The 18,037-nt window shown below is 48.8% G+C and overlaps 1 protein-coding gene across 6 annotated transcripts in view; it reads left to right on the plus strand.

Annotated features, from left to right (window-relative positions):
* ZNF76 (zinc finger protein 76) overlaps positions 1-18,037 on the plus strand; it is a 31,922-nt gene that overhangs the window by 11,973 nt on the left and 1,912 nt on the right. For 2 of the 6 annotated variants that reach the window (XM_082345076.1, XM_082345075.1), the window contains exons 2-12: positions 6,541-6,709; positions 10,366-10,446; positions 10,562-10,639; positions 11,901-12,100; positions 14,151-14,267; positions 14,607-14,682; positions 15,276-15,401; positions 15,521-15,700; positions 16,495-16,728; positions 16,823-16,986; positions 17,698-17,862. In XM_082345076.1, the coding sequence (XP_082201202.1) occupies positions 6,637-6,709; positions 10,366-10,446; positions 10,562-10,639; positions 11,901-12,100; positions 14,151-14,267; positions 14,607-14,682; positions 15,276-15,401; positions 15,521-15,700; positions 16,495-16,728; positions 16,823-16,986; positions 17,698-17,862 (1,494 nt within the window). In that variant the 5' untranslated portion in view covers positions 6,541-6,636. The other 4 variants (XM_082345078.1, XM_082345074.1, XM_082345079.1 and 1 more) reach the window with 4 other exon arrangements.

Below are 18,037 nucleotides of genomic sequence, written 5' to 3' on the forward strand. Positions count from 1 at the left end.
AAATAACATGACGTGTCTAAATAACCGCGATGACCCAGTTCCTCCTGATGCTGATGGAATGTTTCATTTTCAAATAGCCCTTCTCAAGCCAGCAGTGATCCCAAGCTGAATTCCAGAAACAATTGAGATGTAACCTCATCATATCTGTATTAATTTGCTTGTTGATGTAAAGTGATATCCTTAGGGTAACCCTTCCAAATTGCCTTTATTCTGCACTTTTCTTTTCATGGACTAAAGGTGGGTTTGAAACTCCCCCATGATTGCTCTGTTGAATGTTTACAAACTAAGGTGTTAAAATTCACTTAAACATTTGGCCGAAAATTAGATTTTTAAGTTATCTGTTTTAGTTTAAATGAATGCCGGTCTGCAGTAAAGGAGTATGCATTTTCATTGCCCTTTTGGAATTGAAAATAATCCACTTTGCCTAAATACTCCCTTTTCTGTGACTAATTCAAACCTATAAAATTGTAGTAGCCAAATAGGAACCATACTAAAAAGTGCTTTGGGCTTTTAACATCATTTTGCCTTTTGGAAAGAGATGTTTAGCTGATGTTTTAAATATGTTTCTGTTATTAATTTCCTGTTTTCTCTTTAGTGTTTGGAAACCCACAGAACCAAGCCTGTTTCACTAAGCTTTTTGTGTGTGCATTGAAGTCTTCTTCTATAATCACAAATACTGAATCATTTTACTACAGCTCTTCCAAATCCAGTTCTAATTTGTTTGCCACTTGACTCCCTCAGCCTTCATCCCTCCCAACCTAATGTCGCTTTGTCCTCTCTGAGAAGTTTTCTATATTTCCAAATGAAGAATTATCTGAGTGAAAATTGTCATTTTTTTTTTTTCAAAGTTGAACATTCTTCTCTTTCCAAGCAAATGTTCTGTTTTTCTCTTTTTTGGCTTCTCAATACAGTTGCCCTCTGGGCTGGCTGAGGCAGAGTACAGAAAGCCTTGTTCCAAATGACCAGGGAGTTCGGGTTAGCAGAAAATGGTAGACTAGTGAACAGGTGCCTGTAGTCAAGGCGAAGCCCAGCCTGGGTGTGGATCAGATTAGATCTAAACCATGACCAAGTGGAGAAGCACAAATACATGGCTACTCTTTAATTTCCCGTCTGTCATTTCTCTTATTTTTCTGCTTTGGGGAGGCAATTTAAGCACATCTTTTTTCATAGAGAGACCTAAAGATTCTATGTGTCAAAAAAGTTTTTCTAGATGTTATCTCACTGGTAATTAAAATTTATGTTTACAATAGGAAACACATTTATATATTATGAAGCCATAGGGTTGTTTCCTGCATCAGAGCAAACAGTAGGTTAAGTTCATTTAAAAATGCAACAAACAGGAACTGGACTTGCTGATAATTCTGGGAGTGTCAGTCTCCCTTTTCATCCCTACCTTTTGTCATGCTCTTATTCCCCACTCCCTCCTTTCCCCCAGACTGGCTCTCCCCTATACCCAGCTTAGGTCATTAGGGATCTGGTATAACTTACACCCTCCAAGGAGAAAACATAGCAGTTGCCGCTGCTCCCCGCCTCCCCCTACTCTTTCTCAGAGGGCCACGGGAGTTATGAATCTGAAATGTCAAGTACAGGCGGAAACTGCTCAGACCCAGCCATCCTGAGGCAGTCACAAGCCTCTCTTTGGCTCTGCCAGTGTCACTGTTGTTGGTTTAGTACTGGCACAGGAGGATTCATCATTTAACAAAAGAAAGGGAGACAAATGGCAATTAGACACTTGTACATGCCTGGCAGCCAGGAAGCACCTTCTCCTCACCTGCTGTCAGGCTCTGTTGGAAAGCGGCTTCAGAGACCAGGGAATGGTAGAAGAGCAAGAGTAGACTGTTTTGAAAGTGTATATTATGAGGCTTAAGGAGGAAAACTGTATTTAGCCTGGACATGAGAACATGTAAAAGAGTGGAGATTTGTTTTCTTTGAGTCTAAAAAGTGTTATTTTGGGAAATGTGGCTACCAGCTATTCCCTCTTTCCATGTGGTCAGGTCGAGAAGAACTGGTTTTAAGTTGCAGTGGGTGAGATGAAAGCTAAACAACCAGTATTCAAGCGTTTTGAGAGCTGATGTTGTGTCACAGTGGATTAGCAAAAGGAAGAAATGCACCAGATATTGAGAGGTATGGGCTCTGTGGCCAGCCAGCCTGGCTTTGATCCTGGCTTCAGCACTAACTAGTTCTGGGACCTTGGGCAAATTACTCCACCTCTAAGCCTCAGTCACCTCATCTGTAAAATGGGGATAGTGTACCTACTTCCTCATAGGATTATTTTTAAGATTAAAAGAGTTAATATAGGTAAAGTGCTTTGAACAGCAGCTGACACATTAAGGACTATATATTTGATAAGTGTTATTAGCACGAACAATGGAAAGGATTTTAGGGTCATTTGGACCAACACTTTATTTTACAGATTAAGAGGCAGTCACAGAAGATAGAATCGAGGTTAAAAGGCTTTCTGCAGACTTCTGGTCCCGAGCTGTTGCCAGTACTCTTGGCTGTTTTAGAAATACCCATTGCTTCAAAAGCATATCCCTTAGGTTCCTCTTCCATCCCCTTCCTCAGAGCCAGAATTTCTCGAGTACTTCCTGTGTGCCATCACTGTGCTAAATGCTGACGTATGTGACCTCATTTTATCCTTACAGCAACGTTTGAAGAAGGCGCCACTATTATCCTCATTTTTTAGAAGTAGTATCTAAGTTTCAGAGAGGTTCAGTTACTTTCCAAGGGTACACAGCGTCAAAGAGGTAAAGTCTGGATTAGAACCAAGGCTGACACCAGAGCCTGTGTTTTTAACCATGGCACAGATTTTCCTCAGAAGGTCTCAATAGAATACAGATGAGCTAAATCAAACCAACCATTGCTTCAGCAGTCACAGGGCCCAGCCATAAAGATCTGAGGCCATTTTGTAATCCCTTTTCAACCTACAGTCTGCTTTGTTTTCGACCTAGGTCTCTCAGGTGTATTCTTATTTCTGACACAATGCTGTTTATATGAAAACAGGTTACCAAAAACACTTCTCTCCCTGATCAAGAGAATGAAAGTTGAAGTTCCTGGAGCAGATGAAAACAGGCCAGGACCAGAGCTTTCATGAAATAGGGACCATGTGGGGGTTATCAGGACTCTGGGCAACATGGGGGTCACTGCCAGGATCCTAGTAGACCAAAGAAGAGGAGTCAGATGTGGGAATTCCTAGGCCAGTGGTTCTTTACCTCCTTTAATCCTTGTAAGACTCAGATGACAGTCATGGACTCTCCCCTCTTCAGAAAAATGTACAAGCTCACACACCAAAAAAGTATTACCAGGTGGCTTCAGGGTTCATAAACTCCAGCTAAAAACCTCTGTATTAGGCAGCAGAGTAGATTACTTAAGAGCCCACTCTGGTGCCAGATGGCCTGGATTCAAATCCTCTTCTTCCATTTATTAGCTGTGCAACCTTGAACAAGTTAATGGCTTGGGCTTCAACTCCCTCAACTGTAAAATGAGGATAATAATAGTATTTAATTAAAGGACCATTTTGGGGATTAAACGAGTTACTATATGTAAATGCCTAGTACATGGTTAGCTCTCCAGCAATATTCACTATTAGTGGTAGTAGTAGTGCTATCCCCAGAGCTTAGCCCATTCAGTAAATGTTTATGGACAGAATGAATGAATAATTCTAGTGGAGATGCCAAGTCTAGGGTAGAGTATCCCAACCAGTGTGTCACAACTGGGCTATAGTCAAAATACTGATCCACTCAGCCCTTCGGGCTGCCAAAGCCCCAGCTGGTTGCTCCTGGCTTCAAGCAGCAGCATCCAAAGTGTGACACACAAATATCCTTCTCTCTGGGTGCCCTGATGTGAAAACAGTTTGGGCAGCACTGATTGAGAAGATCAGCTGGCAGGTAGTGAGAATCAAGCAGGAAGTCCAGACTCCAGGTCCAGGAGAATTCTATGGATGGGTGGCAAAGAGTATCTTAACCCCTGAGCCTAGAGCAGAGGCTCTAGTACGCTCTGTACTACGGCAGACGCAGAGCGAGTGCTGCCAGTAGGACACTCCAGCGCTTCCCTCCTGGCACAAGGACCTGGTAGGTCACTGAACAAGGAATTGTGGAGAGCCCACAGTGAACCAGGAACCAGGCTAGAGCCCAAAGTCTTGTGTAGGCAACATGTGTTAAAGAGGTAGTGATAAGTACTGAGGTAGGTGACTCCAGGATTGTGAGTGCCAGGAAGAGGTAGTAGCCAGGGCTGCAGGGACTTATAAGGGGACCAGCCTTGCCTGCGAGGTGAATGAATTCTTAGGGTGGTAGGAAGCCACTGAAGAGTTTGAATCAAGGAAGTGGTAGATTTAGATCTGTACATAGACATTCTGACACGGTATTACAAAATGAATAGGAAACGGGCAACAATTTATTGAGGACATATGTTTAGGAGGCTCTTACGTTAGTCAAGAGGTACAAGGTGATACTCATCTGAAATTAGGTACCTAGACTTTTTTGTCTATCTTTTAATTTTTTAAATTAAGGTATAATTGACATACAACATTACATTCATTTCAGGTGTATATCATAATGATTCGATATCTGTATATATTGTGAAATGATCGCCACAGTAAATCTAATTAACATCCAGCACCATACACATTTACAGATTTTTTTTTTCTTGTGATATAAAACCTTAAGATTTGTTCTCTTAGCAACTTTCAAATGTGCATTACAGTATTATTAACTGTAGTCTTCATGCCGTACATTACATCCCCCAGGACTTATTTTATAACTGGAAGTTTGTACCTTTTCATTCCCTTTACTCATTTTACCTACCCCCAACCCCTGCCTCTGGCAATTACCAATCTGTTCTCTGTATCTATGAATCCATTAGATTTTCTTTTTTAAGACTCCACATATAAGTGAGATCATAGTGTTTGTTTTTTCTCTGCCTGACTTATTTCACTTAGCATAATGTCCTTCCTCAAGGTGCATCCATGTTGTCGAAATGGCAGGATTCCATTCTTTTTTGTGGCTGAATAATATTCCATTCTGTGTGTGTGTGTGTGTGTGTGTGTGTGTGTGCGTGTGCGCGTGACAACTTCCTTATCCATTCACCTGTCAGTGGACACTCAGGTTGTTTCCATGTCTTGGCTATTGTAAATAATGCTGCAGTGAACATGGAGGTGCATATATCTTTTCAAGTTAAGGTTTTTGTTTTCTTTGGATAAATATGCAGAAATGGAATTCCTGGATCAAATTTTTAATTTTTTCATTTTACATTCCCACCAATGTAATCAATTTACATTCCCACCAATAGCACACAAGGGTTCCCTTTTCTCCACATCCTTGCCAACACTTGTTTTTTCTTGTCTTTTTGGTAATAGACATTCTGAGAGGTGTGAGATGATATCTCATTGTAGTTTTGATTTGCATTTCACTGGTGATTAGGGATGTTGAACATCTTTTCATGTACCTTTTGGCCATCTATATATCTTCTTCGGAAAGATGTCTTTTCAGATCATCTGCCTGTTTTTCAGTTGGATGGTTTGGCTTTTTGCTGTTGAGTTATATGAGTTCTTTGTATGTTTTGCATGTTAACCCCTTATCAGATACATGATTTGCAAATATTTTCTCCCATTTAATAGGTTGCCTTTTCATTTTGTTGATTGTTTCCTTTGCTGTGCAGAAGCTTTTTAGTTTTTTAGTTCCATTTGTTTATTTTTGCCTTTGTTTCCTTTGCTTTGGTGACAAATCCGAAAAAATCATTGCCAGGACTGATGTCACGGAGCTTACCACCCATGTTTTCTTCTAGGAGTTTTATGGGTTCAGGTCTTACATTAAATTCTTTAATCCATTTTGAGTTAATTTTTGTGTATGATGTAAGATGGTGGTGTACCTAGACTTCTGAGGAAAAAGGAAGAATCAAGAATGAACCCACTGGGAATTCCCTGGCAGTCCAGTGGTTAGGACTCCGTGCTTTCAGTCTTAGGGCCCGGGTTCAATCCCTGGTCCAGGAACTAAGATCCCTCAAGCCATGTGGCCAAAAAAAAAAAAAAAAAAGAATGACCCCCACTGATTCTGGGTGGCTGGACATGCCATCCCCGGGATAGGGGATACTGGGAGTGGAACAGTTCTTGGGGTGGGGACCATTGTGAGTTCTGTTGGGGACTTGTGCTGTTTGTGATGCCTGTGTGATATTTACAAGGCTGGTGAATGGATAGATCTGAGCACAGTAGAGATGTCAGAATGGTCACAGAGAACCAGCAGCAGTGGGGTTGGCCGCCTGCCTTCAGTGGGGCTCCCTTCTAAGGGGAGCGAGTTTAAAAGTGGGTTTTGATTAATGAAATCTTACTTTACAATCAATTTGGCTGGCATGCTTCTCTTGCATGCTCAACCTTTAGAATTCTTAAGTGTGTATATTTTGAACTCTCTTAATAAAAACCAACATAGTTCTCTACTTTGAAGAATTCGCCTCTTTTTTTTCTTGGCTGGCCTCCTTCATTGTCCCTGTGTGTCCTTACGGCAGGAGGAAGCCGTACAGCTCATAATATGACACTGTCCGTTTTCTCAGATTTGTGACGCCAAAGGAAATCTCTGACCTCAGCTGTGGCTCTCAGTGCCGGGAAGAAGACAACTTCATGTCTGAGTGTACGAGCAGGAGTTTGCCATGGAGAGCTTGGGGCTGCAGACGGTGACCCTCAGTGACGGGACGACGGCCTACGTACAGCAAGCTATCAAAGGTATTTCCGGGGACCTCAGAATCCCGCCCTGTCCCCATCCCAGAGTCTCACGACCACCCTGCCTTCCAGCCTGCTTGCCACAGCCTGCTCTGCATGAGAATCTCTCAAGGTGATTGGTGGAAAGGGAACTCCTTAAAATGAAATGCCATGTAGGCAGGCTAGAAAATCGGACTAGCCTAGCTATAGGAGCCAAGACCTCTGAAAGGCAGACTTCCTTACATGTGGTGAGTAGTTCATAAATATTTCTGGAATGGATGAACACAGTGCTGGTTGTGACTTCCTGCTTTTCCAGTTTCTCAGTGCTTTCTAGAAGCAGTTCATTTTAATTTAAGCAAGTTTAAGCAGTCAAACTATCTTCTGAGCATCTACCATGTACAGGATACTCTTCTAGGTTCAGAGGGGGCACCCAAGCATAGATCTCATGCCTTAGACCCCACTAGGGTGACCAGAAATAAAAATACAGGGCACACAGTTAAATTTTTTTATTTTATTTTATTTTATTTATTTATTTTTATTTTTGGCTGCGTTGGGTCTTCGTTGCTGTGCGCGGGCTTTCTCTGGTTGTGGCGAGCGGGGGCTACTCTTCGTCGCGGTGCGCAGGCTTCTCATTGCAGTGGCTTCTCTGGTTGTGGAGCACGGGCTCTAGAGCGCAGGCTCAGTAGTTGTGGTGCACGGGCTTAGTTGCTCCGTGGCATGTGGGATCTTCCCGGACTAGGGCTCGAACCCATGTTCCTTGCATTGGCAGGCGGATTCTTAACCACTGTGCCACCAGGGAAGCCCTAGTTAAATTTTAATTACAGATAAACAACGAATAATTTTGTAGTATAAGTATGTTCCACATACTGCATGAGGAAGACATGTATAAACATGGGATTAAATATTAAAAACAGTAACGTAATAGCACCAAGTACTAAAAAAATTTCATTGTTTATCTGAAATTCAGATTTACCTGAAATTCAGATTCTCAAGGAGGGCGTGGAGTCAGAACAGAGCGTTGTTGAAGGGCAGGGCCTTCTGGCCAGGGACACTCACCATCCTGACAGCCTCTGTCTTTCTCGCCAGCATTCTCAGGCTTGCCAGATGGCATGCGTGTCTTTCTTGGACAGCACTGGCCAAACACCGCCTCATTCCTACTCTTTATTTTGTCATTTCTGGACTCTGTGAGCACCGCCATCCACGTGACTGCACTGTCATTGTAACATTGCCCTCCTCCATTTCAACACATTGTCAAAATGTATTTCAGGTCCCAAGCTTACAGATAAATTGTTTGTTGATTTCATTTTAAATCATCTGCTTCCTGACGACGACAAAGAGGCCCCTTAAACTCATCAATAAGCTCTTTCCATATGATGATGTATGGGTCTGGCTGACTTCATTTTCGTGGTAATGGAACTTCTCTAGAATACTTGTGAAGCCTGCAACCCTCTGTTTGCAGACTTCCCATCACAGGTCTTGCCCCTTTGCAGCAGTCTCAGTGGGATGGAAGAACTTAGGAACTATAGATGGGGCTGTGTTTACTCTGTGGACCCAGGTATTTCCCATGCCTCAGTCTTCTGTTATGAATTAATGGTTGACTGAATGAATAAAAAACAAGTGGCAACACTTGGCCTGCGGAAGCCACACTCTTTTCTTACATCTTGTCTTCTTATGTCTGGATCTCTTTGCCTCCCCCACCTCTCCGTTTATATCTTCCTCTTATCACTCTTCCTGGCTCTGTTCTCTGCCTCCTCCATGGTGCTGTAGTGTGTGCTTACATGAGTGCACACACACACTCACACACAACAGATTTCACACTACTGAGAGCAGAGTTGGCCCTCAGGCACCAGAACCTCACTGTCCTGAAAGGCAGCTCTCTTGCTGGTGAGCTCCTCTGATGCCCTTGACCAGGGCACTTTCATCTCTGTCAGCAGGCAGCTCTGCCTGGGCCCAGCTTAGCCAGCCGAAAGCCCTAAAATTTTATGACACTTACCTATAATTAGGGTAAGTGTGAAACCTGTTATTCAAAGCCGACACTTTGGAGAGTGGAAGAGCGTGCTATGAATAACGGTGCTGGCACCGTTCCAGGCAAACGAACATGCGGTCACCTCTGTAGTGGGGTATGAGGGCCCTGACGGTCAGCTCTTCTCCCCACTGCCTCTCCCCATTGTCATCTCTGCTTGTTAAAGGAAATTCAAGGTTGAAATTTTCTCCCAAATAACTCTTCTCAACCTCTTGTTTCCTGCCTTGAAGCAGTACCCACTCCGCTAGCAGAAGCTCTGATGATACTTTCAGAACCCCATGTACTACTGGTGCCCTTGCCAGGACAGCTAAAGTGTTAAAAGGCAGGGTAGCTTACTGCTTGCTGGGCGGGAGGGAAGAGGGGGAGTCGCTCTCCCCTTGTCTCAACTGCCTTTCACTCCTACTTCTTACCTTTGTCTCCACCTTCCCTGCCTCTGGCTGGGTTGCTGAACTGTTAGTTACTGACCCAAGAAAACTCAGTTTGGGGACAAGTTTGGGAATTCTTCTGAGTGGGAGACATCACCAGAGGTGAGCCAGAAGTAGCTGTCTGGTCCTTCTCCCACATCATAGGAGCTCAAATTCCTAAACCTGAAACTTGCAAAGAAAGGAACAAAGAAAGCACATGTCATTAAGTCTTCAGTCTCCCTTTCCTTCTTCCCTTTCTCACTTCCTTTACCCCTTCTCCCTCTCAACTCACTGGACATAAGGAGAGGCCTATCTAATTCTAATTCTAAACCTAAGAGCCTTTTGCTCTTAGAAGAGGAAACTGAGGCACAGAGAGTTTAAATAAGGTGTCCAAGATCACACAGCTAGTAAGAGGTAGAGCTGAAATTCAAACCCAGGAGGCCTGGACTGGTTCCAGAGCCCACTGCTTTTTTTCTTTTTTTTCTTTTTTGGCTGTGTTGGGTCCTCATTTCTGTGCGAGGGCTTTCTCTAGTTGCGGCAAGCGGGGGCCGCTCTTCATCGCGATGTGCAAGCCTCTCACTATCGCTGCCTCTCTTGTTGCGGAGCACAGGCTCCAGACGCACAGGCTCAGTAGCTGTGGCTCACGGGCCTAGTTGCTCCGCAGCATGTGGGATCTTCCCAGACCAGGGTTCGAACCCGTGTCCCCTGCATTGGCAGACAGACTCTCAACCACTGCGCCACCAGGGAAGCCCCAGAGCCCACTGCTTTTAACCTCTAAACTATATTGCCTTATCAGAGGGTCTAGGGCTTGGCATACTGCCACAGTGGGAGACAAGGGAATGTATTTTAATTTAGTTAGTTTGAGTCAGATCTGAACTTTGACCCACTGGGGCCTTTCCACATTTCAGGGCATCCTTTGTTTGCCATTTAGCTCAGTCTCAGCAGCTTACTGCCAGGTTGGAAGTCCCCACTTTGCCAGGTGTGGGTAGAATAATAAAGGAAGTTGCTCCTCCTGTGAGTGACAGGAAGGGAATCTGCTGGGAGCTATAGGGTTCCTCATGGCAGGACGTCTCTACCGCCGGTACCTCTGAGGCACAGGCCTGGGAGGGAGGGAGGGAATGAGATAACATGGAGAATGTCACCTGTGCTTAGACACACGGTCTGTGCCTCCAACAGGCCTCTGCTAAAACAGGCATGTGTCCCTCAGCCCTCTTCTGGGCCTGGCCCGCTTCTCTCTATTTCCACCTCCACAGGAGAGAAGCTTCTTGAAGGGCAAGTGATCCAGCTCGAGGATGGGACCACTGCATACATTCACCAAGTGACAGTGCAGAAAGGTGAGGGCATCCTGAGACACCCCTGCCTCATGAGGCAGGCCAGGCAGCCCCCACTGAAGGACCCCCCTCTGTGACACCGAGCTCCAGAGAAAGGCAGGCATTGCTCTCGTTACAGAACCTCTTTCCTTTGAGGATGGACAGCCCGTGCAGCTGGAAGATGGCAGCATGGCCTACATACACCGCACACCCAAAGGTGGGGTCACACTTATCACGACTGGCAAGAAGGAAGGGAAGCAGAACTGGCAGAGGTTGGGGGTTGGAGTTGTGCACCCTGGGAGCTGGGGCAGAGACATGGAGCTGTGGTCTCCAAGCTCACCTGATTCAGCAGGCTCGCCTGCCTTCCCTGGCGTGGACCACAGGAACAGCTGTTTCTGCCCCCGGGAGGCTGAGCATGGGGGTCTGTAGCCTGGGCCTTGATGGCGGCTTTGGCTCCAGCACAGCCACAAATTCTTAGGCCTTTAAATAGGACCCAATGACGTCATCGAAGACCAGGACTAAAAACTTAACTATCATTTTTTTTTAAGAATTAAGCTTTTAAAAAAAAAAAAAAAAAGAATTAAGCTTTTAAGGTATCGAAGAATAATGGTTTATTACTTCTACAAGTAGTTTCTTGAGCAATTATTGCGTGCCAGGCATGGTACTAGGTGTGGAGTATACAAGAGAGAACAGAGTCGGACATAGCCCCTGCTCTCCTAGAATCTAGTGGGGGAAATAGGCCTGAAATGAACCATCATGATGAACTGATCATTGCAAATGGAGTTCAGGCTCATGGAGGGCTTCTCTGGGAAAGTGACACTTGAGCTGAGTGCTGGAGGGTGAAGTGGGCTTAGCTGGGGAAGAGCAGTGGCAGGGAGGGTTCAGTACCCCAGACAAAAGGAACAGCATGTGTGGTCCGGAAACGGGGGTGGGTGGGGAGAAAGAATGGCACGTCCAAGGAACTACTAGGAGCTCGAGTACTGGGGTTGAGGGCAGAGTGGGTGAGATGAAGCTCAATGGAGAGGGCGGGGGCCAGAGCAGTGGGGCTTCAGGATAAGGGTTTTGGTCTTTATCCTGAGACAAATGGAACATGGTTGAACTGTTTAGAGCCTCAGGTAACGTGATCGCATTTGTGTCCTGCAGAGATCCCTCTGGATGCTCTGCTGCCTGGAGGGAACTAGGGGGTGAGGGGCCACCAGTTAGGAGGTTCTTGTGGTCATCTAGGCCAAGATGATGGTCCCCTCAGGTCCTCACGGAGCTTGTGAGTTCCCAGTCGGTACTGCATAGGAGACCTCATGCTTAGGAGAGGCTGCCCCAGAAGGAAGGCCAGCCCGAGTGAATTGCTAAAGTGAGGGACCAGGAGAAACCCGAGGTTAAAACCCTCCTTGGTATATGTACCTCTCGTTACCTAAAGCCCAGGTCCCAGCCGCGTCTTTTGCCCTTGTGCAGCGTCTGGGCTAACCGCATGTTCCCTGCAGAGGGCTATGACCCCAGTGCCCTGGAAGCCGTCCAGCTGGAAGATGGCTCCACTGCTTACATTCATCACCCCGTGGCTGTGCCATCCGACAGCACCATCCTGGCCGTGCAGACAGAGGTGGGCTTGGAGGACCTGGCCACAGAGGATGATGAGGGCTTCAGCACGGACACAGTGGTGGCCCTGGAGCAGTACGCCAGCAAGGTGAGCTCTCTTGGCCCTGCCAATTCTGCCACCTTTCTAGAGGACAAGGGCAGTCCTGTGCCTGGACATGGCCGGGGCTACTCCCTTTGCCCCTCCACACTGGCTCCCCCGACTTATCTCTCACACGTCATCGTCTCGGATAAGCATCACAGCCTGGCCAGGGCCACCGACAGCTGTGTACACTCACGCTTGTTTATACTGTCTGTGCAGAGGGAAGGCAGCTGTAGGAAACAGCGATATCCGTACGGTGGGAATTTAGGCCCAGCTTCACTTTGGCTGTACTGTCTGAGAAAGCTCTTGCCTTGCCAGTGAATTTTATTAGTTTTCCAGTCCACCGAGGTCAGATGTTCTTGTATTTATTTCTTCTCTGCGACTCATTAAGTCATTTGGGAAAATAACCTCAGTAGGCAGTGACAAGAGCAGATGTAACAGAGCAGCTGGGATTCTTGGAACACAAGGCTTGCACAGTAGCTCAGCTGCAAAGAAATGGATCTTGGCTTTCCAAACATCAGTCAGTCTAAGCTCTCTCTGCTGGGGCTGTGGTCCTGCCGTAGGGGGAACCAGTACAGAGATCTGTGAGCTTTCCAAACCAGGGTGCTCCCTCTCCCCATGAACAGCAGTGCCTCAGGGTAGATGTGGCAGGGCTTCCTGGAACACCCGTTTTACCCAAAGACTGGGGGGAGTTATTTTTATAATAAAACTAATGTGTCTGTATCATAAAAGAGAAGAGGAAATCCTCTTGTCTTTTCAAATTGAAGCATAAAACTTTGCAGTAGGCCCCTCTGGGCTATGCCCACTCCCACTCCAGTTCCTTCAGGTGTATTTTAGAAGCCTAATTTGAGGCTTACTGACGTTGGAAAGACAACTGAGCTTTAAATTGTGAGCCCTGAGATCTGTGCTGGCTCGGCCTCTACCTAGTCTGACCTTGGGTAAGTCACTCCCCTCCTAGGCCTCAGCTTGTTCCTGTCTCATACGATGAGATGGGGCCAGATGATCTCAGAGGTCGCTTCCAGCCCTGAAGTTCCTTGATTCCCTTGATTACCTCAAGAGCCAGTGGGACATGGGAATGAAATCTGAACGCCTGAGTGGGTTAGCCTGCCGAGCAGGCCTGACCACCTGTGACCCTCTCCTGCCACCCACCAGCTGCTTAAGTGTCCATGAAACTTTGTCAGCTGCTTGACCCGTTGACCTGGAGCTGACTAGACAGACCTTGCCATGGATTTGGTCTCCCTCTTTTGTGTCCTGCTCACCACGACTTCCGGAATTCTGTTTCAGGAGCTCCTTGGAAGGCCATAGTGTCCCAGAAACAAAGACTAAGGGACAGTCCCAGCAGGACTGTGCCCAGGAAAGCAGAAGAACAGTAAGGGCTCCACGAAGCCAGAGGCTGGTGTGAAAAGGGTGTTCGCAGGAGAAGGGGAAGGGAACGACTTGTTAGTTAGCCGGGTGCCGTGGTTAGAGCTGAGGCTTCTGGTGGGACTTTCGGGCCCCTGCCCTTGGCACTTCTGCGGTTTGTTGATTGTGACCACCTCACTTCTGGTGAACACAGGTGAGCTCATCCCCACAGCAAGCCACATGTTAATGCCCCTTCCAAACACAGGTTTCCCCCAGGGAGGGAGGGATCTCCTCCCATCAGAGGATAAACATGTCCAGAGTTGCGCCTCCTAGGTTGGTGGTCAAAAGAAGGGGCAGCTGGCATGTGGAGTCACCACCCAGCTCAAGTGTGGCTGTTCAGACCACTCCTCCCTCACCTTACCTAGCCGTCTAGGAGATACCCTTTCTCCCAAAGCTGTCACAGCCCCTATGACATTTAGTCGTTCCTCTGTCCATCAGAGCTGGGTGGTGACTCCACATGCCAGCCCCATTTCTGCTGCAGCATGCCCCGGTGTCTGTTCCGTCTGTCTGGATCTGTCACCCAGGTTGCACTTCTCCCCCTTGGTAGGTTTAACCCTGTTTATTGGGTCTTAAGGGGCCAGCTGGGTCCTGTGTCCTACCTCTTCCCTTCTTTCATTGAGGAGAATACATATAGGGACCCCAAGATTTTTTTCCTCAGGTTCTGCATGACAGCCAGGCTCCCCATAATGGCAAAGGACAGCAGGTTGGGGACAGAGCATTCCGCTGCGGCTACAAGGGCTGTGGGCGTCTCTATACCACCGCTCATCACTTAAAGGTAAGGTTGCTGCAGAGAGCTTTTAGCCTTGCCATCTTCCCAGCAGGCTGTAATTCTGCCTTCCCGCTTTGACTGGAACTGGTCCCTGACCTCGAGTTGCTCATTGCCTCCTGGAAGGAAGAGATGAGTGTACAGAAAAGTCAGCACAGAGGGCTTTGACACACATGAAGAATGCAGGAGGGAAGAGAATCAGGGAAGGCTCTCTGGAGGGGGCATCTCAGCTGAAGAGGAAGCAAAATAAAGGAGGTGGCCAATGCTGATACTCTGGGCCCTAACGAGAACTAAACTGCCCATTCATACCCTTGTCCCTCTGAATTACATGATTGCTTGTCCTCACAGGTGCATGAGAGAGCTCATACAGGTGACCGTCCATACAGGTGTGATTTCCCCAGCTGTGGAAAGGCCTTTGCCACAGGTAACCTACCTGGATGGGAACCAAGGTGGACTGCTTCCAGTTGAGGGGAGAGGGTTCTAGATTAGCTCTGGCAACTCCCTCAAGGAAGCCAAGCACCGGGCTGCCTTCCTGGAGAGACTGCTGTCGGAGTGCTCTGACGCAGGGCGCCGTCTCTGGAGGAAACCCTGTCACAGAGGCAAGAGGCAGCAGGAGCTGGGGGTTGGCAGAGGGACCTGCCTCTGCGTCAGCCCTGACACCCACCAGCTGGGGGTGCCAGGTGGTCGGTTGCGTCCCTCTAGGCTTCATTTTCCCTCTGAATTGAGGCCCTTTAGGCATAGGTTCTCTAGGTTCCCTCTTACACTGGTTCTGGAATGGCACCAGCTGCCCCTGGAGAGGGAAGGAGAGCAGAGTGGGCTTCTCCAGCCCCTCTTACCTGCCCAGGCAGGGGTGGGATAGAGGCAGACACAGGCTTCTTGTGCCAGAGGAGGTCCGGAGCCTCGCAGAGCAGACCTGAAGATGGAGAGCCTCTGAATTAGGAAGAAGAGATGGTGGAGGATGAGGCCCCACCCAATGCTCTTCTCACCCCTCCTTCCCTCCGTCTCACACGCGGACAGGATATGGGCTGAAGAGCCACGTGCGCACCCACACTGGTGAGAAGCCATACAAGTGCCCAGAGGAGCTGTGCAGCAAGGCCTTCAAGACCTCCGGAGACCTGCAGAAGCACGTCCGGACCCACACCGGTAGGCTGGGCCCTGCCCGCCCTGCCCCGTTCAGACCCGGCTCTGAGCCCAGGGCTCGCCCTGCTCCCTGCTCCGCAGGACCCCTTCCAGAGCCGCCCTCACACAGCCCATCTCCACAGGTGAACGCCCCTTCCGGTGTCCCTTTGAGGGCTGTGGCCGCTCCTTCACCACGTCTAACATCCGCAAGGTACATGTGCGCACCCACACGGGCGAGCGGCCCTACACCTGCCCCGAGCCCCACTGTGGCCGTGGCTTCACCAGTGCCACCAACTACAAGAATCACGTGCGCATCCACACAGGTGGGCCAGCTGGCATGCAAGGACCACCCCTGAGGCCCCAGCCCCCTCTACCATAGGCTTCTGACCTAAACATGTTCTCGACGCACAGCCCAGAACGTCATTCCAGGCTGGTCCGTGGGCAGGGCACGGGGTTTCGGTGGTTTCGGCCATATCCCCAGAACCACTCTTTCACTTGCAGTGAGCGGTTCCTCCTTCAGCAGTTAGGTCCAATCTGACGGGCATTGCTGGCCCTCTCAGCTCCCTGCTGCCTCTCTATACCCACCCGAAATTCTCCCACTCCAGCTGAGCTCCCAGAAAAAGGCCAGGGTCAGGCGTGATGGGGAAAAAGCAGAGGGAAATGTCATCTTCAGCTCCTCACCTCATCCACTGTCCATGTGACTCCCGTGTATCCTCACCCTCCCCAGTGTTACGTCCCTGTCCAGCCTTCTGTGTCATCTCTCAGACGCATGTGTCCTCTCACTCTCCCATCGTACCTGACGTATCAGTCACCCCTCTCTATCTCCTGCCTCTTCTGTTCACAAGCCCCCAGCGCCCCCACCAGCCCCTTCACTAGCCTCGGCCTTGCCCCTGCCATTTTCTCTCCACCTTGTCTCTGGGCTCCGTGGTCCCACGCTCACGTTCCCCCTGCCTTCCACTGGTCACCTTCCCCAACTCTGTCCATTCAGAGTCCCAGATCTCAGTCCCTCTTCCTCCCTCTGGCTCTCCCTTCACCAACCCTGTCCCCCACTCCTATCCCCTTAGTTTCCCCTTTGCCAGCCCCAGGTCCCACCCCCCTCACAGCCCAGTGTCCCCAGGGGAGAAGCCATACGTTTGCACGGTGCCAGGCTGCGGGAAGCGCTTCACCGAGTACTCAAGCCTGTATAAGCACCATGTGGTGCACACACACTGCAAGCCCTACACCTGCAGCACCTGCGGCAAGACCTACCGGCAGACCTCTACCCTGGCCATGCACAAGCGCAGCGCCCACGGCGAGCTGGAGGCCACGGAGGAGAGCGAGCAGGCCCTTTATGAGCAACAGCAGCTCGAGGGTGAGGGGCGTGGGCAGGAGGTGAGAGTGGGGACCGGCTGGGCCTCCCCGTGACCACCTGGTGGCAGGTGTCAGCCTGGGCTCTCCTCTCCCAGCCGCCTCTGCAGCCGAGGAGAACCCACTACCCAAACGACCCCGCATTGCTTACCTGTCGGAGGTGAAAGAAGAGGGTGATGACATCCCTGCCCAAGTGGCTATGGTGACCGAGGAAGATGGGGCCCCCCAGGTGGCTCTGATCACTCAGGATGGTGCCCAGCAGGTACAGACCCTGGGGGTAGAGGTGGGGTGGGCCACTCTGGCTGGTAGCCTCTCCCACTCTCTCTGGGGAGCTCCAAGTTCTAACAGCCCCACGTCCACCCAGTTTCTCTTTTTTAGCCTTATGGATCTCAGAAAGCTGAGGCCGAGGGTACCAAATCTTGTAACACAGGCCCCCACCTCTTCCTCATGCTTCCAGCTCAGTCTCTGTGACTTCTGGAGCACAGTTAGTAGCTTCCCTCTTTACTTGGAGGCTGACAGGTCCTGTTCATCTGAGTGAAACACTTGGATGTCCTTCTCAAGAGAGACATGTCGGTATACGGGCCAGAGCATGGTGTGGGATCTGGAAACTTGGCGTTTCTAGCCAGCAGTATAACCTGACCTTTGTCAGCACCCTCACTGTCAAGTGCACTTATGACTTTTGGGGTTGATAGGAGGATGAAATTAGGTGGAGACCCTGAATTACATGGAACAGAGCCCTGAGGCAAAGTGGTGATGAATAGAAGTGGTCAGCAGAATTCTTCCAATGTAGCCTCTCTTTGCAACCTAGGGCCTGTTTTACTTGCTTGTCCTGACTCCCTCCACCCTGTGACAAGAAGCTAATCTAGCTTACCAATAAGCGAACCTGCTCTGGGAGAGCAGATTCATCTGCCTAGGGGCTTTCAGACAGCCCTCCCCTCCACTCCCAGCTCATCTTCTTCCTTGCTGTTGGCAGGTCAGCCTGTCACCAGAAGACCTGCAGGCACTGGGGAGTGCCATCAGTATGGTGACCCAGCACGGCAGTACCACCCTCACCATCCCTAGTCATGATGATGACCTTGCCACATCTGGCACACACACAGTCACCATGGTCAGCGCTGATGGCACCCAGACGCAGCCCGTATGACCAGGCGGTTTGCTTGGGGTTTCTTGTTCTCTTGTCCTTCCTTTCTGTGGGATGAGCCCTAAAGTGCAGGCTTAATTAGTCAAGCCTTCATACGAGGACCAAGATTCCCACACATAAGGGGTCTTCCCTACATCTTCTCTGGGTCGTCAGCAACTCTTGTTGAAAAGCA

The sequence above is a fragment of the Balaenoptera borealis genome (assembly GCF_965194805.1).
Source record: "Balaenoptera borealis genome assembly, chromosome: 12".
NCBI classification, from domain to species: domain Eukaryota; kingdom Metazoa; phylum Chordata; class Mammalia; order Artiodactyla; family Balaenopteridae; genus Balaenoptera; species Balaenoptera borealis.